This window comes from Stegostoma tigrinum, chromosome 3, assembly GCF_030684315.1.
Source record: "Stegostoma tigrinum isolate sSteTig4 chromosome 3, sSteTig4.hap1, whole genome shotgun sequence".
NCBI lineage: Eukaryota > Metazoa > Chordata > Chondrichthyes > Orectolobiformes > Stegostomatidae > Stegostoma > Stegostoma tigrinum.
Window position 1 is genome coordinate 14,371,137 of NC_081356.1, and position 21,326 is coordinate 14,392,462.

General features: G+C 43.4%; 1 protein-coding gene across 1 annotated transcript in view; it reads right to left on the reverse strand.

The window, feature by feature from the left end:
* The window catches only part of LOC132209503 (serine protease inhibitor Kazal-type 2-like), a 42,016-nt gene extending 23,776 nt beyond the window's left edge, over window positions 1–18,240 (reverse strand). Inside the window, exon 1 of the mRNA XM_059645026.1 lies at window positions 18,154–18,240. Within this exon, the coding sequence (XP_059501009.1) occupies window positions 18,154–18,232 (79 nt within the window). The 5' untranslated portion in view covers window positions 18,233–18,240. The remainder of the gene's footprint in view (window positions 1–18,153) is intronic.
* Between the last annotated feature and the right edge of the window lie 3,086 nt (window positions 18,241–21,326).

Consider the following 21,326-nt stretch of genomic DNA (forward strand, 5'->3'; position numbering starts at 1 on the left):
GCTTGTCCTTGACCAATACTTAGTTGCTAGGGTTCTCCCAGAAAAATTACTACACACTTCTTTGATGCCTGATATGTCAGTCATATGCAATACCGTAAAAATGTAAGATGTAACAAGACGGTAATGGTCAGAATCATACCCCAATGTCTCACATGACCCAGTCACTCCAGTGAATGAAGAACTCTACAGAATATCATTTTCTGAGCCTATGCTATTACCTATGCTATGCAGCTCCACTTGTTGGCAGTGTGGATAGAAAATACAAACCTGTAATTCTCATAAACTGGACTACTTGTGTGAAACGCTCCCCACCCCGCAACAGGCACAACTTTTTAGCAGTATAAGAATGCCCAGCATCTTCCTTTTCTCCGTCACTACACACTCACCATTGTTAATTGTAGCACTTATATTGTGTGATGAATCAAACTTAATGCTGAGTTAACTACTGATCTGAAAATATGACACTGTTTTATCATATGAACTACCTGCTTTATTTACAGTCAGCACTAAAAAGTACATGCCATCTCGAGTTCTGGCAGTAACAACCTGATGCCATTTTTGCAGGGAACATGCCGGGTGCTGTAAGGAGGTGAAGGTGCTACATTGACACTGTGTACACAACGATGTCATAATGTGTTACATTCAGTTTCAGGGACGAATGGGGTTAGATAAGATAAAGAGCTCTCCGTTTACATCATAAAGAGGAATAGCAAAACTGGGTGGCCTTCAAGTGATTGTATCCTTGTAGGTTCTTGCTGTGCCTGGACCTGTGCATTGATTAACGCTGTAATATTTGTCCTAGTTAAGTATGCTGTCTCCTGCATGTACTCAGTCATCCTTAGTTTGTATTTCTGTTCTGTGCGTTTCACATTTCTTAATGAGCCATTGTCCAGTTTTCCCTTTATAAACACCAATTCCAAAATGTGCCAGTATAACACTGAGACAAGTGTCAATATAAGAAGACAACTACATACTGCTTCAGAAGAACAAAACTATTCTCAATCTTTGCTCTTCCCTTCCTGTTCTTAATCTGCACCATGGGTAAGTTGCCCATCTAGAACTGGGTACAGTCAAGAAATTTCATTTCTCCCACTGCTAGTTTTTGTTTATCACACTCCAAGTTGAGAGTCTACAACCCATTTCAGTACATTGCTGAAGAAGCATTCCAAGGTGCCTTTCTCCAGATAAAGCATGAAAACAAAGCCCTTCTTTTCTGTTCAGGTGCAGTAGGTAGTCTGGACAAGTCCACAAGAATAAGCAGAGCCAATTAATTGTCCTTGATCTGAATCAGCATCAGCCAGTACAGATTACTTTGTTATATGCCTCATTTGTTCACAATGCTGTATGCTAAACCTTGCCCACATTTGCCCTTCATAATGCAATCCATGTTTACAAAGTTTTGGGAACTTTTTATTTTTAAAAAATATTAAAAACAAACTTTACAAACAAACATAGTCATTAGAGCAGTTCGATTCTTTACAGTCTTTGCATATGTAGAACAAATAAACATTGGAGTTCAACTTTCTGACAGTTCCCAAAAACAAATCCAAGGTGTTTCTTATTTATATAAGACACTATTTGCATATATTGAAGGCACCTGGAGGGTCCAATAACTGAGTGGACTCTCATTGTACTTTGTTTGAAAGACCTTAGTTGGTAGCCATGCAAAGTTTTTTTGATAACAAAAATATACTTAATTCATAAAAGGGAAATCTTTATGTACATACACAGTTTATAAAGCAGTTCAGTTCTATATAATGTTTGCATACAGAAAAGACAATAAACATTGGGGTTTGACTTTCTTGATGCAACTAATCAAAAAAGGCATTTCTTAATTATGCTAGGAACTATTTACATGTATCTGAGGCATTGGGAGGGTCCGATAACTGAATGGGGCCCTGTTGCACTTTAGCATAAAGAGGTTAAATGGTAGTCTTTACCTACTGTGCCTTGGCTACAGCTATCCCAAGCTTTAGTGCATTCCTCAGCACTGGACGTTAGAATGCACCAGTCTGTAATACTCGGTCAGAGTCAACACTTTTAATGAAAGACCTGCAAATTTTGGGCAGACCAAAGAGCGTCTTTCACCAAGTTGACGGTCCTGTAGGCGCAGTTGATATTTGTTTCAGTGTGTATCCTGGGGAACAGACTGTAGAGCACAGAGGCTGGCATCACAGGGTTGCTCAGGGTGAACCTTACCAAACACCACTGCATCTCTCTGCGGACTTCCTTTGCATAGGCATGATTCAGAAGGAGATGTGTGGCGGTCTCATTCCCCTTCCCACCTCCCGCCCCCCCCCCGCCCCATCCACAGCTGCTTTGAGGGCAGCAAGTGGCAGCACAGGAAGCCTGAGTTAGCATGAAGGATTTCACAGGTAGTGTCCTTCTCACCACCAGCCAAGCGATATCTCGATTCTTGTTGGAAAGTTCTGGCGATGAAGCATTCTGCCAGATGACTTTGGGGGAAAGATCACCATCTAAGGTCTTTCTGCCAAAATGCAACAGGTTTCATTCAGTTACCAGACCTTCCTGATGTAAACATATAAATAATTCCTGGTCTTGCAAAGTTTTGGGATGCTTAAAGGAAGAGATCAGGTGATATTTAAATATAATAGTTTCTGGAGTAGGAAATACCCTTCCTGACCTACATTCTCTTGAGCGGGGATTATTGCCTTTCGAATCCCAGTGTACCACATTCCTACAAATAGTGCACTCCTACAAATTGTGGTTACTGTTCAACTAGCTCTTTTAATGCACTTGCAGACAATTCTGCTGAGGGAAGCATGTGGATGAAAATAGAACTTTGGAGGTTCTTGGAAAACTCCAAAGCTGATTGTTTGTAAGCAGAAAGAAAGACAATTGCTACCTAATCAGAAAGATCAGAACCAAAGATAATGGGAACTGCAGATGCTGGAGAATTCCAAGATAATAAAATGTGAGGCTGGATGAACACAGCAGGCCAAGCAGCATCTCAGGAGCACAAAAGCTGACGTTTCGGGCCTAGACCCTTCATCAGAGAGGGGGATGGGGAGAGGGAACTGGAATAAATAGGGAGAGAGGGGGAGGCGGACCGAAGATGGAGAGTAAAGAAGATAGGTGGAGAAGGTGTGGGTGGGGAGGTAGGGAGGGGATAGGTCAGTCCAGGGAAGACGGACAGGTCAAGGAGGTGGGATGAGGTTAGTAGGTAGCTGGGGGTGCGGCTTGGGGTGGGAGGAAGGGATGGGTGAGAGGAAGAACAGGTTAGGGAGGCAGAGACAGGTTGGACTGGTTTTGGGATGCAGTGGGTGGAGGGGAAGAGCTGGGCTGGTTGTGTGGTGCAGTGGGGGGAGGGGACGAACTGGGCTGGTTTAGGGATGCAGTAGGGGAAGGGGAGATTTTGAAACTGGTGAAGTCCACATTGATACCATATGGCTGCAGGGTTCCCAGGCGAAATATGAGTTGCTGTTCCTGCAACCTTCGGGTGGCATCATTGTGGCACTGCAGGAGGCCCATGATGGACATGTCATCTAGAGAATGGGAGGGGGAGTGGAAATGGTTTGCGACTGGGAGGTGCAGTTTGTTGCGAACTGAGCGGAGGTGTTCTGCAAAGCGGTCCCCAAGCCATGGGGGTGAGGGAGGAGGTGTGGGGACAAGTGTAGCATTTCCTGCGGTTGCAGGGGAAGGTGCCGGGTGTGGTGGGGTTGGAGGGCAGTGTGGAGCGAACAAGGGAGTCACGGAGAGAGTGGTCTCTCCGGAAAGCTGACAGGGGAGGGGATAGAAAAATGTCCCCATCCCAGGCCCCAAGATGACATTCCACATTAAGCAGAGGTTCACCTGCACATCTGCCAATGTGGTATACTGCATCCACTGTACCCGGTGCGGCTTCCTCTACATTGGGGAAACCAAGCGGAGGCTTGGGGACCGCTTTGCAGAACACCTCCGCTCAGTTCGCAACAAACAACTGCAACTCCCAGTCGCAAACCATTTCCACTCCCCCTCCCATTCTCTAGATGACATGTCCATCGTGGGTCTCCTGCACTGCCACAATGATGCCACCCGAAGGTTGCAGGAACAGCAACTCATATTCCGCCTGGGAACCCTGCAGCCATATGGTATCAATGTGGACTTCACCAGTTTCAAAATCTCCCCTTCCCCTACTGCATCCCTAAACTAGCCCAGTTCGTCCCCTCCCCCCACTGCACCACACAACCAGATCAGAACCAAACATGGTTACTTCCAAAATAAGAAAAAAGGAAGAACTGTGGGTGCTGGAAATCAGAAATAAAAGCAGACATTACTGAAAAAACTCAGCAGGTCTGGCAACATCTATGGAGAGAAATCAGAGTTACCATTTTGGGCCCAGTGACCCTTTTTTGGAACTGAAGGTTACTTTGCCAAAGGTGAATAGCAGAGTTTGAAAGTGGAAAATGATGTTGACCATGTAAAGCTGCAGAGAAAGTAGACCAGGGCTGCCCCTGATTTTGAGTTGGGTTACTTCAATAATGCAGCAAGGCTAGAAGCTGGATTGGAAAGGTTCGAAGGTTGACTTACAATGAGGTAAATGTGAAGGGCAAACACAATGAAGAAGCATGGGGAAGAGGCGGAAGTTGGATTTGAGTTGGTAGATAAAGCTTAAAAAAGGATTTTTTTTTAATGAAGAGGTGCTGGCAGGTTTGAAAAGGAAGGGACTGTATTTAATGGATGGAAACTGTTTACAATACCAACTCCATAGGACCTAGAAAGGAAACTGGATACTAAAAGGTAGACGATCCTTTGATAGTCATAATGGTAGTCAGCAGTTTTGTGAGAATAGAGTAAGGGTATTTAGTCCAGCCTCATAAAGAGTACAAGCTAACTGAGAATATGAGGGGAGGAAGAGAAACATGGGTCTCTAGGGTTAAGGTGTGGGGAAACCTTAGGCCAGGCTTAGGTTGCTAGACAAGAGAAGGCAGGGAATTATGAGTATGTGTCCGAATAGAGCTTTATATGTTCTCACCAGATGTAGCAGTGAATGGCTAAATGCTCAGCATCATTTCCACTCAAGTTTTCATTCCAAGGAGCTAAGGGAAGTAGAATTGAGGGCCACACTGTGGGAATAGCCAGTGTGGCGGATGGAGTCTAAGGTATCAAAGGTGGGAGGCGGCCATGATTCAGCGTGCATAGTTACAGAAATGTCTTTGTGAATCGAGGACCAAAGAATAGACAGTTTGTACTTTGAAAATGCACTTGCAAGTGAATTAGAAGGCAGTGAAAGAGTCAAGTAATGTAGTGGTGTGGTAGAATTTATTGTCTTATATAAAGAAGCTGACACCACGGGCTGGATTTTATGATATTTTGGCTAAGTGTCAATTTCTTAGAGGATTTCTCTTTACGGGAGTTAATAAGTTCAGTTGTGCTATTATCTCAAATTTGACTTGTTAATGACATAACCTTTCTCTATGGCTCCCTTCCCTTCCAGTTCTAGCTGTTATCTACCTGTGCTTGCTTTAACCCAGCTAGCTAGCTTACCCAGAATAGCCTGGTATCCTTGGCAGCAGCTATAGCTAGCCTGCATGACTGCACACAGTGGTTTAGTCCCAACAGAAGATGGGAGAAATTGATGCCCTGCTGTGTGGATAGGACCTCGGGTTCTTGGTGGATGGGATGATGAAAAGGAAGGATGTTCCCTTTCCCCAGCACCAGCAAAGAAGGCTATGATACCAGACTCAGCCAACTAGGTCCTCCATTGCCATTCGGGTCAGTGTGGTCTCAACCATCCAGAGGAACACCCAGCATTGTAGAAAGAAGCTTAATGATCTTTTCTGTTTCACAGGGTAAGTGCCACCATTTTCTCTCCAATACCACACACTCTATCTACTACTGCACCCACCTCCCATTAAGGGTCATGCTCTACCACTCTCACTGTTGTACACAACATCTTCGCTCACTTACTCTCACCCACCCCAATCACTGTAATACAAATCCTGCATGCCCTCTGCACTGCGTACTTGCATACTTGGGGCATCCCAGCACTATTCCCAGCTACACCTACACCAGCACCCAACTGTTTTGCCATATAGTTCCAATTCGGTCCGACTCCACTTTCTTTACTTAAAGGAGAAAATGGCAAATAACCGGCTCAAAGGGCCAAGACAGGCAGCGGGGTGCTGCACATTCAGCCCCTCCACCACAGAGAGAGGATCTTGGTCTTGGCTGGAGAACACCGGGATCGTTCCTGTGGAGAAATTGAAATATCCATGCCATGCCAACAAGTAAGAAGCATTGTTTAGTCATTACCACGCTGCCCCCTTCCCATAACACTGACTGAGCATTTTATCTTAACATGACAGACCATCTACCCCTGGGTAGTGACATTCTCTGTTTTGACTCCAGCACTTACTAGTGGGATGTCCATGGTTCCATGGTCAAGAGGACACCCTTCAACAAATCCAATCCTTCACCACTGAGGAGACAGCACAGATCCCTCAGATACAACAGCCTCCTGCATCCTCAGCCAGCTCAGAACCTGACACCTCGGTGGGTGCTTTATCTAATACATTAGATTTGGAGCACATGTTGGTGGTCACTTCATTGCCATTTCTCTGCAGCTGGTCATGGAGGAAACACCTGGGTCATTGGCACTCGGAAAACTGACAAGAGTCCAGGTACCTGCTCAGCCCCAGAGAGGAAAGGACCCAGAGAGGAAAGGACCCTGTGGTGTCAACAAACAGAGACTTCATTAAAATGCGCAAGCAGCCACAGGAGCAGTAGGTTTATCTGGTACAGTGGGCAGAGTGGTTGCAGGACTACAGCAATGCTGTTGGGACATGGCTTCTTCAAGCATGTGAGCGTCTGCCCACCTTCAGGGACAGATTGACAACTGCCTGGTCAAGACTCAATGTCTGCTGGCCAGGCCTGCGGTTCATCAGTCTAGCCAGCAGCAAGGTGATAGGGGCAATGAGGGACCAGGTATCCCTTCCTCACAAGGATACAATGCTAAGGAGGAACGATACATGCCAGAAGGACCCTCCAGAGGTGATTAGGCCTTTTACCTCCAGCCTGCCTGCCGCCCTCAGGCTCTCAGTGGGATTTCAGGCTGAAGATGGTGTACTTGCTGCTTACAAGGACGCATTCAGCATGTCTGGACCGCCTGTACAAAAACACCCCCGGTGTCACCCACCCAGAACTAAAAGGTGAACAGGTTCAAGTTTAGGGCATGTTCCTCCCAAACCAGCTCCAATACAGGATGGCATTGACTCCACTGTAGTGATAGGGAGAAAAGGGAGGTCTTCTGGTGATGCATTGGTGGCAGGAGTGACACAGGCTTGTTTTCACACACGCATATGAATTTTCACTTCGTTCCATCAGCCTCAATCCCTGTCTAGGCATAGCCAAACCTCAGGGAAATTAAAACTACCAATCCCTATGTGTAGGCAGTGTCTTGTTTGTGGTCAAAAGTGTGAAGCGTGCAACTCCTGAACCACTGGTAGGCGATCTGTAAGAGGCAGGTAATTGCTACTTCGGGAACCAGACTCCATCTTTTCCAGTTAGATAAATGTTGCCCTTGCACCAAAGGCATTAGTGGTGTCTTTTAGTTATCTTGCATGATATAGTCATGAGTGCTTTGAGCAAGCCATGGTACTGCGCATTGGAGGCAAATGCTTAAAGGTCACAAGGAAGACAGTGTTTGTAGATCTTTTTCAGTTGCAGTGTGTGGATGAGTGTGTGTTTGAAATGGAATTACCCTCTGAAGATCCTCATCTTGCTCAAAATCAAAGTCCTTCCCTTGGAAGTACTTACCCCTCATGCTCCTGTGTGATCGCAGCCATCTTCCCCTCCATTGCACATTTTTTTATTTACTGTTGGTAACAGTATCTGCTGTGCAGACTATGAACTCCAGTCTCTGCCCTGCAGAGGTGATTCCCCTACCCCCAACCTCAGCATAAACCTCCCCTTTCTGGTAAACCCTCCCCAACAACCCCATAGGTTCTCACTTCCTCAGGTCTTCAGCTAATCAAACATGAGTCTGCATATTTCCCCACTCTGCCCCCTGCTCACATAGTCCTAGATATATCAGGTAAACGTGTTAAATGTTTAGTGTGTAGTGACCCACCATGGAAGCCAGGATGCTGTTACTGTCACTGCCACATGCTCCCCTTCCTTTCCATGCTTTACAGTCTGTCCACATCTTTTATATTGAGTTTGCCCCCGCCCAACACCGCCCAGTAATGTCAACCCCCGCACCCCAGCATTCTGACTCCAGTTCCCATGATTTGGTCCCTCTTGCAGGACTGGCCCCTGATTACCCCGCCTTGATAACCGATGGACAGACCCCCTCGATTGATTGTGACCCTCCTGAATAAATAGCCAGACATACCCTGAATGATAAGTGATGTGTCACTTAATGACATCTGTCTTCCCAGACAGCTTGTACTGGGTCCACAGGCCTGAACATGACACCCGTCCAAATGACTGCCCAGTGAGTGTGCCCAAGCCCTGGGCTGATAGTGTAGGCTGTACCTGACTGTGCTGGGAGTCTCTACCTGATTAGTGCCTCCCTGAACCTCACTGAGGTCTACTCCCCTTAGACTTTGTGACATTATCATTGGCCTGAAGTAAGTGGAGGTCATTTGCTGTCTTTGCTGTTGGCACATAGTACATGTGAGATTGATGTAGCAATGAGCAGTACAGCAACATGTTCATCCCCATGCTGACTGGCTTTATATCTGTGCTAATTGACAGTTCTGTAATCCTTTAAGCTCTGGCTAAGGGAGCAACGTGCATAAAAGGACAAAGCAAAGTAAGGCAAGGCAGGAGTGCTGGGAGTGTTCATGTAGGTGGTGAGTGAGTGAATGCTAAGAGCGCATGTGAACAGCCCTGAGATGCAGCCTGATCCACTCTGAGTGCTGGGTGCGAGGGCCTGCTCTCACAATGTCCTTTTAGCAGCCTTTCACTTATTGTTGCCACCGCGGTCCAACATTCAGCATTAAAGTGCAAATGTATACTGCAAGTGGATCAGAGATGTGCCATCAGAATGTGTCAGATGTCAGTGTCTATGGACTTAAGCATGAAACTACTGTTGTGAAGCATATCCTGTGGTGCTGAAGCCAGGCATTCAAGGTGGCTTTCCAGAGGAGCAAGTGGTGAGCTGGAGTCACCAGTTGCCATAGGTCATGTCATTTGTTCCACACACTGGTATGTAGTTCGGATCACATATTGGGATTTTGTTAGGTATTTCTTTACAATATGGTTTGATCTGAGGACAGAAGCAAATACAGCAGTCCAAGATCCTAGTCTTGTCATATGCACATTTAGTAAATGTGTAAATTTGCAATATCTTACCATCATTATACAGGAAAGAGATAGAGAGCTTAGCGGCATGGTGTAAAGACAATAATCTCTCCATCAACATCAGCAAAATGGAAGAGCTGGTCATTGACTTCAGGAAGCAGAGTGGAGGACACACTCCTGTCTGCAACAATGGTGCTAAGGTAGAAATGGTCGAAAGGGTTAAGTTCCTGGGAATGATAATCGGCAACAACCTGTTCTCATCCACCTGCATGAACACTACAGTCAAGAAAGCACACCAATGCCTTTACATCGTTAGGAGGCTAAAGAAATTCATGGCCATAAAGACTCTTACCAATTTTATAGATGCATAGAAAGCATCCTATCTGGATGCATCACGGCCTGGTATGGCAACTGCTCTGACCAAGGCTGCAAGATATTACAGAGAGCCATGGGCAAAACCCAGTCCATTATGAAAGCCAGCCTTCCATGTATTGATTTCATCTATGCTTCCCACTGCCTTGGGAAACCAGCCAACATAATCAAAGACCCCTCCCATTCCTGTTATACTCTATTCCCCCCTCTTCCATCAGGTAGAAGATACAGACATTTGAATGCATCGACCAACTGATTTCAGAACAGTTTCTCCCCTGCTGTTATCACACTTTTGAACAGACCTCTCACATGTTAATGTTGATCTCAATCTCTGTACCTTCTCTGCAGCTGTAACACTGTGTTCTGCACTCTGTTTTATTACCCTGATGCACTGTGTATGATGATCTGCCTGTGAAGCACACAAAACAACACTGCATCTTGATGCATATAGCAATAATAAATCAAATCAAATCAAATCAATTGCCCGCTTGGACTTTCATGTTGGGAATTCTCAGCATCTAGTTTCTGTCCGGCATGTGAGATGGAATAAAAACTTGCAAAATGAGGCAAGATACAAGTTAACGAGTATGATAATGAGCAACAATTCCCATTAATCAGCATCCCACTGTTCTCTAGCAAGAATCTCATCTCGATGTCCCGAATGCTGCTGGAAAATGAGACTTGTTGCTCCTGACGTCGAGAAAGTCCTCGCTGGATTTCCTGTGGATTTCTCACCATAGCTTATGTCATTCAGGTCCAATGACATTCTGCCCTGTATTTTTGCATGATTTTGCTAAGAGACAACACTTTTGTTGGATAATGTCTCCATTCAAAATAGAATTCATACAAACTACTTAAAGGTTCAGATGTTGTTCGTTGTTATTCCAAAACTTTAGTTAGCTCAAAATTTGTCATTTGATTGAATTCTTGGTTGAATAACTAAAACTATTTTTTTGCCTAAATGATACAGTACAATAAGAAAATTCTGTGATACATTTAAAAACTTTTTGTAGTTTTTTTTGATAGATAGTGACCATCATTGGACAATAATTATTATTTCTCTTTCTTTTCTCATTGTAGTGGGCAAACTGCAGATAGTGGTAAGATAATGCAAATTTACATTTCTTCATTAAATGCTTTTATTGCTAGCCTGGTGTCTTGGATTGCTGAATTTGCTTCTGTCCTCAGATAACACCATATTGTAAAGAAATACTCAAGAATATCCAAATATGTGATTAAAACTATGCACCAGTCCGTGGGATCTATGGCAACGAATGCCAACTCTGTGTCGGAGTTTGGTAAAATGACATCTTTTGTATTCTTTGAAGAGCAGGCTCCTGAGTTGAATTTTATCCAGCTGAGCACCTAGTCCAGGACTGGCAGCCAGAGGATAGGGAACACTAAATAAGTTGAATTTACCCTTGGACAGTAGCATAAAGACAAGGGAAATAACATGGTGCAAAGAGTAATAATAGGCTTTCCCTTATGGAAGAGTGATAAGCTGTTTTACACTGCTGCCCAAGACCCGTTTCATTCTAACGAGTTTTGAGAAGATTTGTAGCTCAGGTTGAGGTTCTGGATGTGAGTTTGCTCGCTGAGCTGGAAGGTTAGTTTTCAGACGTTTCGTCACCATTCTAGGTAACATCATCAGTGAGCCTCCGATGAAGCGCTGATGTTATGTCCCACTTTCTATTTCTATTTCTATTTAACTTCCCATAACCTAAACAGATAAATAGAAAGCGGGACATAACACCAGCGCTTCAGTGGAGGCTCACTGATGATGTTACCTAGAATGGTGACAAAACATCTGAAAACTAACCTTCCAGCTCAGCGAGCAAACTCACGTCCAGAACGTTTCATTCTCTCGAGGAGCACATTCAGCAAGACTACACTCTGAGTGCAGGTAGTCATCAGACAGGAGTATTGACCAGAGAATTTCTACTCTGGTGTCACTACTATAGCCCTTCCTCATACTCTCTTCCAATAGTGTAACCCTGCTGAAATTGTCCTTCTAAGTTGTACCTCATCATGACAATATAAGTAACAAAAATTACATATTGCTGGAAACACTAAGCAGGTCTTGCGGGGGAGGTCTGTGTGGGAAGCTCTTTGGAGGGTCGGTGTAGATTTAATGAGCCAAATGACCTCTATCTGTACTGTATGGATTCTGTAATGTTTCAAGTTGATGACCTTTTCTCTGCACAAATTGCCTGCCTTTTTTGGACCTTTCCAGCATTTTCTAACTTTTTTTCAGATTTCTAACATCAGCATTAGTTTGTGTTTAGTGCCTCAAAACATGGAGGACTATTGTCAAAATTCTTTAAATTTTTCTGGCAACATTCTGATCATATGTAATTTAATGACTTGTACCTTGAGGATTTCTAGTGAATGATGATTGTTAAACATAGTTAAGACTACTTTTGAAGGATGTCAACATGACAAAAGCCAGGGGAGAGGAATGGAGAGAATCCGATTTTGAGGGGCTGAAAATAGAACTTGGGAAAAATAAAATTACCAACAATAATCGCAAGTAATGATATAGAACAGTAATGCAAAATATTTTAACATTCAACAGAAATCAGGGAAAATATATTCTATTACAAAACAAAGACAAACAAAATACTGACAAAATGGCACGTGTGAAGAAAGACAAAATGAAAATTTGTTTTATTCATTCACAGGATGAGAGTGTCACTGGTTAGACAGCATTTATTGCCCATCCCTAATTGCCCAGAGGGCAGTTCAGAGTCAACCACATTGCTGTGGGTCTGGAGTCACATGTAGGCCAGACCAGGTAAGGATGGCAGTTTCCTTCCCTAAAGGACATTAGTGAACCAGATGGGTTTTTTCTGACAATCGACAATGGATTCATTGTCGTCATTAGATTCTTAATTCCAGATGTTTCATTGAATTCAAATTCCACCAAGTTAGGAGTAATGAAAGAAACATAAAGTCATGAGCAGCAGCTAACAGAATGAAATGAAAGAATACATGGACAAGGAGCGAAATCAGGAAAACAACTGGAAATGCAAAGAGGAATTTTAAAATAAAATGATAAAGGCACATAAAGCCTTTATAAAGACATATTCTACAAGCAGTTAAATAAAAAGGAATGCTGGGTTTCTAAATAGTAAACAGAATAAAGTCCCAAGCACAACAGCAAAATGTAAGAAATATGAAACAATTATTTTGCTTCAGCGTTTTTTGAGAGCTGGACCAGGTTGATTTAACCAAAGTTCTCGTTACGCTCTGTGCCTGGTAGGTACTATGCAAACAAAAGTCTAAAAGCTGGAAATGATTCCCTTCAGTTATGCCAAAAATTTCCTTTATTGTATCATCAATTGTAATTGTATATTACAATTGTAAATGAATTGTAACTAACTTTTCTCCATAAATTAATTTATCTTGCTTCCAAAGATAGGATCCTAGGCTGCCCCCATGGTACTCAACACTCCTTATGTGATAACTGAATGAAATTTTGACGTGATTGCATGAATTAATCTTTGGGGCAATTTGACTGATTAAATGATGGTGGATTGGTGCCAACTTAAGAACCAAGCAACACTTGGTCTGTCACGCACACCTTTGATCACAAATTACTTTTTGTATTTCAGGGGTACCGGAACAAAAATCATGATTAAGAAGTTTGAAAAATGTTGAATTCACCTTCACAGAGGCGAGCAAAGGCTCCCAGCTAACTGTCACTACTCTTAATAAAATCGACATGATCCTTTGGTCAATCCAGTTAACAGGCATTCATTATTTAATGTTGCATTTGAGTCACACAGCTATACTGTACAGAATAGGCTCTTTGGTCCATTGAGTCTGCAATGGCAGTAGCTACCTCTAAGAGGTGCGTTAATCCCAATTTCCAGCACTTGTCCCACATCTGAATGTCGTGATATTTCAATATACACTACAGACTCACTTTTGTGCTTGAATGTCTACACACTGTCTCTCACTCAAGTACACACACAGTCCCACATTTGGGGACCCCAAGGACTGCAGTGGTTCAAGAAGGTAGCTTATACCACTTTTGCCAGGGCAGTTAGGGATGGGCAACAAGTATTGCCCCAGCCAGAGATGCCTGCATCCCATGAATGAATAACAAATCCATTCCCTGATAGGAAAAATAAAGGATATTCTATTCTAAGAATGAAGCTCAGCCATTTAGGACTAAGATGAGAAGCAATGTCCTCACTCAAATGATAACCTCAAGCCAATTCAAGAAGAGATTGAGTGACTCCGTTAATCTTCTGCGCCTTGTGGTTTCTTACTCTGATGGGTTAACTCTGTCCCTGAATTAGTAGATTCAGATTCTGAAGGAATCTTATTTGAATAGTACACAAAAATATGCTGATCTGCTGGGAGTATTGCAGTTGAGATCACAGGTATTTCGGGGATTGTGTGTTCAGTCAACTTATATGGAAAGCAGAAGGGGTGTGGTACAGCACATTGAGTTTTCGAAAGGACAGGGAATATTGGCAAAACTAGGGCTAGAATGGCTGTGAAAGATACATAAATGCAGGTGTTCAATGAACTACAAATAAAAAGAGCAAATTCGCAGTAATAACATTCAGAATTGGGAACTTAAATGTAATTGTCAAATTTAAAAAGAATTAAACTGAGTGTCTGAGAATAGTTTTATGAAGAATGCAATTTTCAGATTAGTACTAAAGCTACAACAGTTAAATTCTGAAGATTTGTTACACAGTTCAGCATTACTAAAGCAGGTTAATAGTGGTTAAATCATTAGAAAGAATTGATTGATGGAAACTATTTCTTCTGCTGGGCCAGGCCAGAGAAAACAAATCTTTGAAACAAGTGTAATAGGAAATAAATGAATAAATCTGGAATTAAAAGCCAGCCCAATTGACCTTGAGCCATTGTCGATTGTTCAGTCGTTCACTCATGTCCACAGGGTAGGAAAGCTAGCATCCTGACCTGGTCTGACCTACATGTGACTCTAGACCCAAAGCAATGTGGCTTCCTCCAAAAAGGCCTAGCAACACATTCAGTGGTATCAGGCTTTTACAGATTCTCAGGAAAGAAATGAAACCAGACAGCTAACCCAGCATCAACCTCGGCATGATAAACAACCACAGCAGAAGTAGCCCTGCTGACATCACAAATTCTTTCTTATCAACCTCCCAGGGGTGGGGGCAAGTGTCAAAATTGGGAGAGCAGTCTCACGGACAAGTCAAGCAGTAGTCTAACCTGGTTATACTCACAGAATCATACTGACAATGTCATAGACACCACCATAGCTAAAGTCTTTTTCCCATGGCAGGGTACAGGTAGCTTTCCTGTAATGTGATAGTTGTGTTCTGTATGACCTCGCGCTATAGAAAATCACCATAATAGACAATAGACAATAGGTGCTGGAGTAGGCCATTCGGCCCTTCAAGCCAGCACCACCATTCATTATGATCATGGCTGATCATCCACAATCAGTATCCTGTTCCTGCCTTATCCCCCTAACCCTTGATTCCACTATCTTTAAGAGCTCTATCTATGTCTTTCTTGAAACTATCCAGAGACTTGGCCTCCACTGCCTTCTGGGGCAGACCATTCCATATATCCACCACTCTCTGGGTGAAGAAGTTTCTCCTTAACTCTGTCCTAAATGGCCTACCCCTTATTTTTAAACTGTGTCCTCTGGTTCTGGACTCACCCATCAGCGGAAACATGCTTCCTGCCTCCAGATTGTCCAATCCCTTAATAATCTTATACGTCTCAATCAGATCCCCTCTCATCCTTCTAAACTCAAGTGTATACAAGCCCAGTCGCTCCAATCTTTCAACATATGATAGTCCTGCCATTCCGGGAATTGACCTCGTGAACCTACGCTGCACTCCCTCAATAACCAGAATGTCCTTCCTCAAATTTGGAGACCAAAACTGCACACAATACTCCAGGTGCGGTCTCACCATGGCCCTGTACAGCTGCAGAAGGACCTCTTTGCTCCTATACTCAATTCCTCTTGTTATGAAGGCCAGCATACCATAAGCTTTCTTCACTGCCTGCTGTACCTGCATGTTTGCTTTCATTGACTGATGTACAAGAACACCCAGATCTCGTTGAACTTCTCCTTTACCTAACTTGACTCCATTTAGATAGTAATCTGCCTTCCTGTGCTTGCTACCAAAGTGTATAACCACACATTTATCCACATTAAACTGCATCTGCCATGCATCCGTCAACTCACCTCACCTATCCAAGTCACCCTGTATTCTCATAACATCCTCCTCACATTTCACCCTGCCACCCAGCTTTGTGTCATCAGCAAATTTGCTGATATTAATTTTAATGCCTTCATCTATATCATTAATGTATATTGGAAACAGCTGCGGTCCCAGCACTGAACCTTGCGGTACCCCACTGGTCACCGCCTGCAATTCCGAAAGGGACCCGTTTATCACTACTCTTTGCTTTCTGTCAGCCAGCCAATTTTCAATCCAAGCCAGTATTTTTGCCCCAATACCATGTGCCCTAATTCTGCTCATTAATCTCCTATGTGGGACTTTATCAAAGGCTTTCTGAAAGTCCAGGTACACCACATCCACTGGCTCTCCCTTGTCTGTCTTCATAGTTACATCCTCAAAAAACTCCAGAAGATTTGTCAAGCACGATTTCCCCTTCGTAAATCCATGCTGACTCTGACCTATCCTGTTACTGCTATCCAAATGAGTCGTAATTTCATCTTTTATAATTGACTCCAGCATCTTTCCCACCACTGACGTCAGGCTAACCGGTCTATAATTCCCTGTTTTCTCTCTCCCTCCTTTCTTGAAAAGTGGAACAACATTAGCCACCCTCCAATCCGCAGGAACTGATCCTGAGTCTATAGAACATTGGAAAATGATTACCAATGCGTCCACGATTTCTAGAGCCACCTCCTTAAGTACCCTGGGATGCAGACCAACAGGGCCCAGGGACTTATCAGCCTTCAGCCCTCACAGTCTATCCAACGCCATTTCCTGCCTAATATAAATTCCCTTCAGTTCATCCATTACCCTAGTTCCTTCAGCCACTATAACATCTGGGAGATCACTTGTGTCTTCTCTAGTGAAGACAGATCCAAAGTACCCATTCAACTCTTCTGCCATTTCCTTGTTCCCCATAATAAATTCACCCGTTTCTGTCTTCAAGAGCCCAGATTTCAGTCTTAACCATTTTTTTCTTTTCACATACCTAAAAAAGCTTTTACTATCCTCCTTTATATTTTTGGCCAATTTGCCTTCGTATCTCATTTTCTCTATGCGTGTTGCCTTTTTAGTTATCTTCTGTTGCTCTTTAAAAGTTTCCCAGTCCTCCGGCTTCCCGCTCATCTTTGCTATGTTATACTTCTCTTTTATCTTTATACAGTCCTTAACTTCCCTCGTCAGCCACGGCTGCCCCTGCCTCCCGTTAGGATCGTTCTTTCTCTTTGGAATGAAGTGATCCTGCACCTTCTGCATTATATCCAGAAATACCTGCCATTGTTGTTCCACTGCCATCCCTGCGAGGGTATTGTACCATCGAACTTTGACAAGCTCCTCCCTCATATCTCCATAGTTCCTTTTGTTCAACTGCAATACTGACACTTCCGATTCTCCCTTCTCCTTCTCAAATTGCAGATTAAAACTTATCATATTATGGTCACTACCTCCTAATGGGTCCTTTACTTTAAAGTCCCTGATCAAATTCGGTTTGTTGCACAAGACCAGATCCAGAATTGCCTCCTCCCTGGTAGGCTCCAGTACCAGCTGTTCCAAGAATCCATCTCTGAGGCACTCCACAAACTCCCTTTTTTGGGGTCCAGTACCATCCTGATTCTCCCAGTCTGCCTACATGTTGAAATCCCCCAATACAACTGTAGTAATACTTTTGCGACAGGCCAATTTCAACTCCTGATTCAACTTAAACCCTACATCCAGACGACTGTTGGGGGGCCTGTAGATAACTCCCATTATGGTCTTTCTACCCTTAGAATTCCTCAGCTCTATCCATGTTGACTCTACATCTCCTGATTCTATGTCCCCCCCTCGCAAGAGACTGAATATCATTCCTCACCAACAGGGCCACCCCACCCCCTCTGCCCATCAGTCTGTCCTATCGATAGCATGTATAGCCTTGAATATTTATTTCCCAGGCCCTGTCCACTTGAAGCCACGTCTCAGTTATCCCCACAACATCGTACCTGCCAATTTCCAACTGAGCCTCAAGTTCATCCACCTTATTTCTTATGCTTTGTGCATTCATATATAATATTTTTAATTTGTTACTCCCCTCACCCTTCTTATCAATCCCTATTTCACCTGACCATTCTGTATGAACCCTTCTTGAGTTTTCGGCTCGGTTGGTTCTGTTGTCTTTCCTAACCTCTCTTATTTTCACTTTCCCTTTAACTTCCTTCTTACATTTCCAGTATGTCTCCTCCCCCCCACTACTTAGTTTAAACACACCTGTGTTGCAGTGGCAAACCTGCCAGAATTCTGGTCCCCCACCTATTAAGGTGCAACCCATCCCTCTTGTATAATTTATCCTTACCGCAAAACATACCCCAGTGATCCAAGAATTTGAATCCTTGTTTTCTGCACCAGTTCCTCAGCCACACATTCAAGTCCATTATCTCCCTGTTCCTACCCTCTCCAGCCCGAGGAACTGGAAGCAAACCGGAGATTACCACCCTGGAAGTCCTGCTTTTTAGCCTTCTTCTGAGTTCTATGAATGCTGCAGAATGTCCCTCCTCTTCTTCCCAACATCATTTGTGCCGACATGCACCACCACCTCTGGCTCTTCACCTTTACCCTTGAGGATTCTCTGCACTCTGTCAGTGACGTCCTTGATCCTGGCACCCGGAAGGCAACACACCATCCTCAAATCCCGCCTGTTGCCGCAGAAATCCCTTTCAGTCCCTCTCACTATGGAGTCTCCTATTACCACGGCTCTGCATGATGTATGCCTCCTCGGCTCTGCCTCCACGCCAATTTTTGATTGGCAGACCTGTCTGCCTCTCGGACTTGCAGTGTCATCTGTCTTGACAGTTTCCAAGAGAATCAACCTGTTCACGAGAGGTACTTCCCCCGGGGTCTCTTGTACTTGAATTATCTCTTCCTTCCTCGTCATCATCTCCCTTCTCTCTTCTGGTATCCTCGGTGTAATGACCTCGCTGAAGCTCCTGTCCAGAAAATTCTCGTTCTCTCGGATGAGCCTGAGGTCATCTAGCTCTTTCTTTAGTGCTGCAACATGTTCCTTCAGAAGCTGAATGCATTCACACTTTCCACAGCTATAGGAACCAGAAGCATCAGCGTCCCTGACCTCCCACATCATGCACGAAGCACACTGAATAAAAAATTGTGTTATAAGGAAATCGCTATAGAAAATTGCTATACCTGTATAGTGCAAAATTTGCATTATCCAAGCTGCACTCGCTATTCATCAACCGCATTTCAGCGAATTTGCATTAACAGAACACGTTATAGCAGAACTACCAAAACTAGAGGCCATAGGTTTAAGATGAGAGGGGAAAGATTTCAAAGGGACCTGAGGATGAACTATTTCACACAGAGGGTGGGGCGTACATACAACAAACACAGGAAGTGGCAGAAGCAAATACAATTGCAACATTTAAAAGACATTTGGACTGGTACACGAACAGGAATGGTTTAGGGAGATATGGGCTAAGTGCAGGCAATTGAGACTAGTTCAGTTTAGGACACACAGTCAGCAGGGACAAGTGGGCCAAAGGGTCTGTATCCATGCTGTATGACTTTATGACAGTAAGTAAACATCCAAATATTTTTAAAAGTGGTGATGCTCCTAGCTTCCATTACCTTCCCAGCCAGTATATTCCAGATTCCCACCACTTTACAGTCATGGAGTCAAACAGCACTGAAATAAATCCTTCAGCCCAAACTAGTCCATGCTAACCAGATTTGCTAAACTGAACTATTTCCATTTGCCTGCATGTGGCCCATATCCTTCTAAACCTTTTTTATCCATATACTTGTCCAAATGCCTTTTAAATGTTGTAATTGTACTCATCACTTCTCCTCTGAATGTCCTGTCACACTAAAACTATATCCCCTCCTGATTGACTGCTCAACCAAAGTGCACAGCTGCTCCCTACTCACCCTGTCCATGCCCCTCATAATCCTGTACACCTCAGATAATACTGAACATTGTTCTGTTTAGCAATGAACCTGTTCAAACAAAAATTAGTTACATGAAAATTCTTCACATCATTAGTGGGAGAAAAGTTTTGCATTATTTTAAAAAATACATGCACATATTTGAGCCTCTAATTATTTAGTAGATTTTTTTCCTGCTTCAAATGTTTTTTGAACAAGCATTCAATGGAATGCCTGCTTCTGATCCTTGAGAAGAACAAAAGAATGACTAGATTTGTATTTAAGTAATTCCTTAGCACATCTTTCAGAAAGATCCAATGTTTCATAAATGGTAAGCGACAGCTTGTGCTATGCACCAAGGTCACACAAATAACAAGTGAGCTGAATGACTGTTTGATCTGTGTTTTGGTGATGAAATGTTGCCTAGGACATTGGCAGAACTTCCAGTCCTATTCTAAAGAATGCTGCGAGTTCTTTGATATCTGCCTGAAATGTCTTGATAGACAATGCCTTCCAAACTGCAACTGGCCCTTGGTACTGGACGAAAGTTTAGGCTATGTTCAATGACTGTGTAAACTAATAAAAGTATAAGAGTTTCCACAGATGAAGATGAAGCAATGCCTATATGAGCACCAATGCCTATTGAATAACAGAAAGCTAACATCTCTTGACCATCTAAAGGAAGTCATGGCGTTGGGAAAAAAATTAGCTTGTGAGAATGTTTAATTTCTGCCACTAAGGAGGAAATCTTCCAGGACATCAATGAATTGGAGGTTACAGGGATGAACTTAATGAAACATATCGGATTCTTAGGGGTCTTCACAGGGTTAACACTGAGAGGATGTTTATCTTTGTAGTTGAAGTTAGAACTAGCTTGCATAATTTCAAAATAAGAGATCTCCCTTTTGAGATGGAAATAAGGAGGAATTCCTTCTCTCAGAGACTCATTAGTTGTCCATCCATTCAGGAGATCTGGGTGTGGCTGAATGGGCCAGCATTTATTGCCCATCCCTAGTTGTCCTTGGGAACCTGGCAGTGAGCTGCCTTCTTGAACTGCTGCAGCCCTTCTGGTGGAGATGAACCCACAATGCATTTTGGGAGGACGTTCCCATGTATCTGTTGCCCTTGTCCTCAATGGTAATGGTTGCTAATTTGGAAGGTGCTGTCAAATGAACTTTAGTGAATTTTTTCAATGCATCACATGGATGGCACACACTGCTGTTTTGTGCATCAGTGGTGGAAGAGGTAAATAGTTGTGGATGTGGTGCCAATCCAGTTGGCTGCATTGTGCTGGCTGTTATCAAGCTACCTTAGTGCTGTTGGACGTGCACTTGTCTCATCCAGCCAAAGGGCAGATTCCATCACATTCCTGATATGCAGCTTGCAGACTGGACAGGTTTTATGGTATAAGGAGATATTCAATGCTGGATTCCTTGCTTCTGCTCTTGTAGCCATTGTATATATATGGCTAGTCCAGTTCAGGTTCTGGTTAATGGATGATGTTGTTGGTAACATCACTGAATGTTAACGGTGATGGTAAGATTCTCAATTGTTGGAAATGGTCATCGTCTATTAATCCAAGGCTGGATA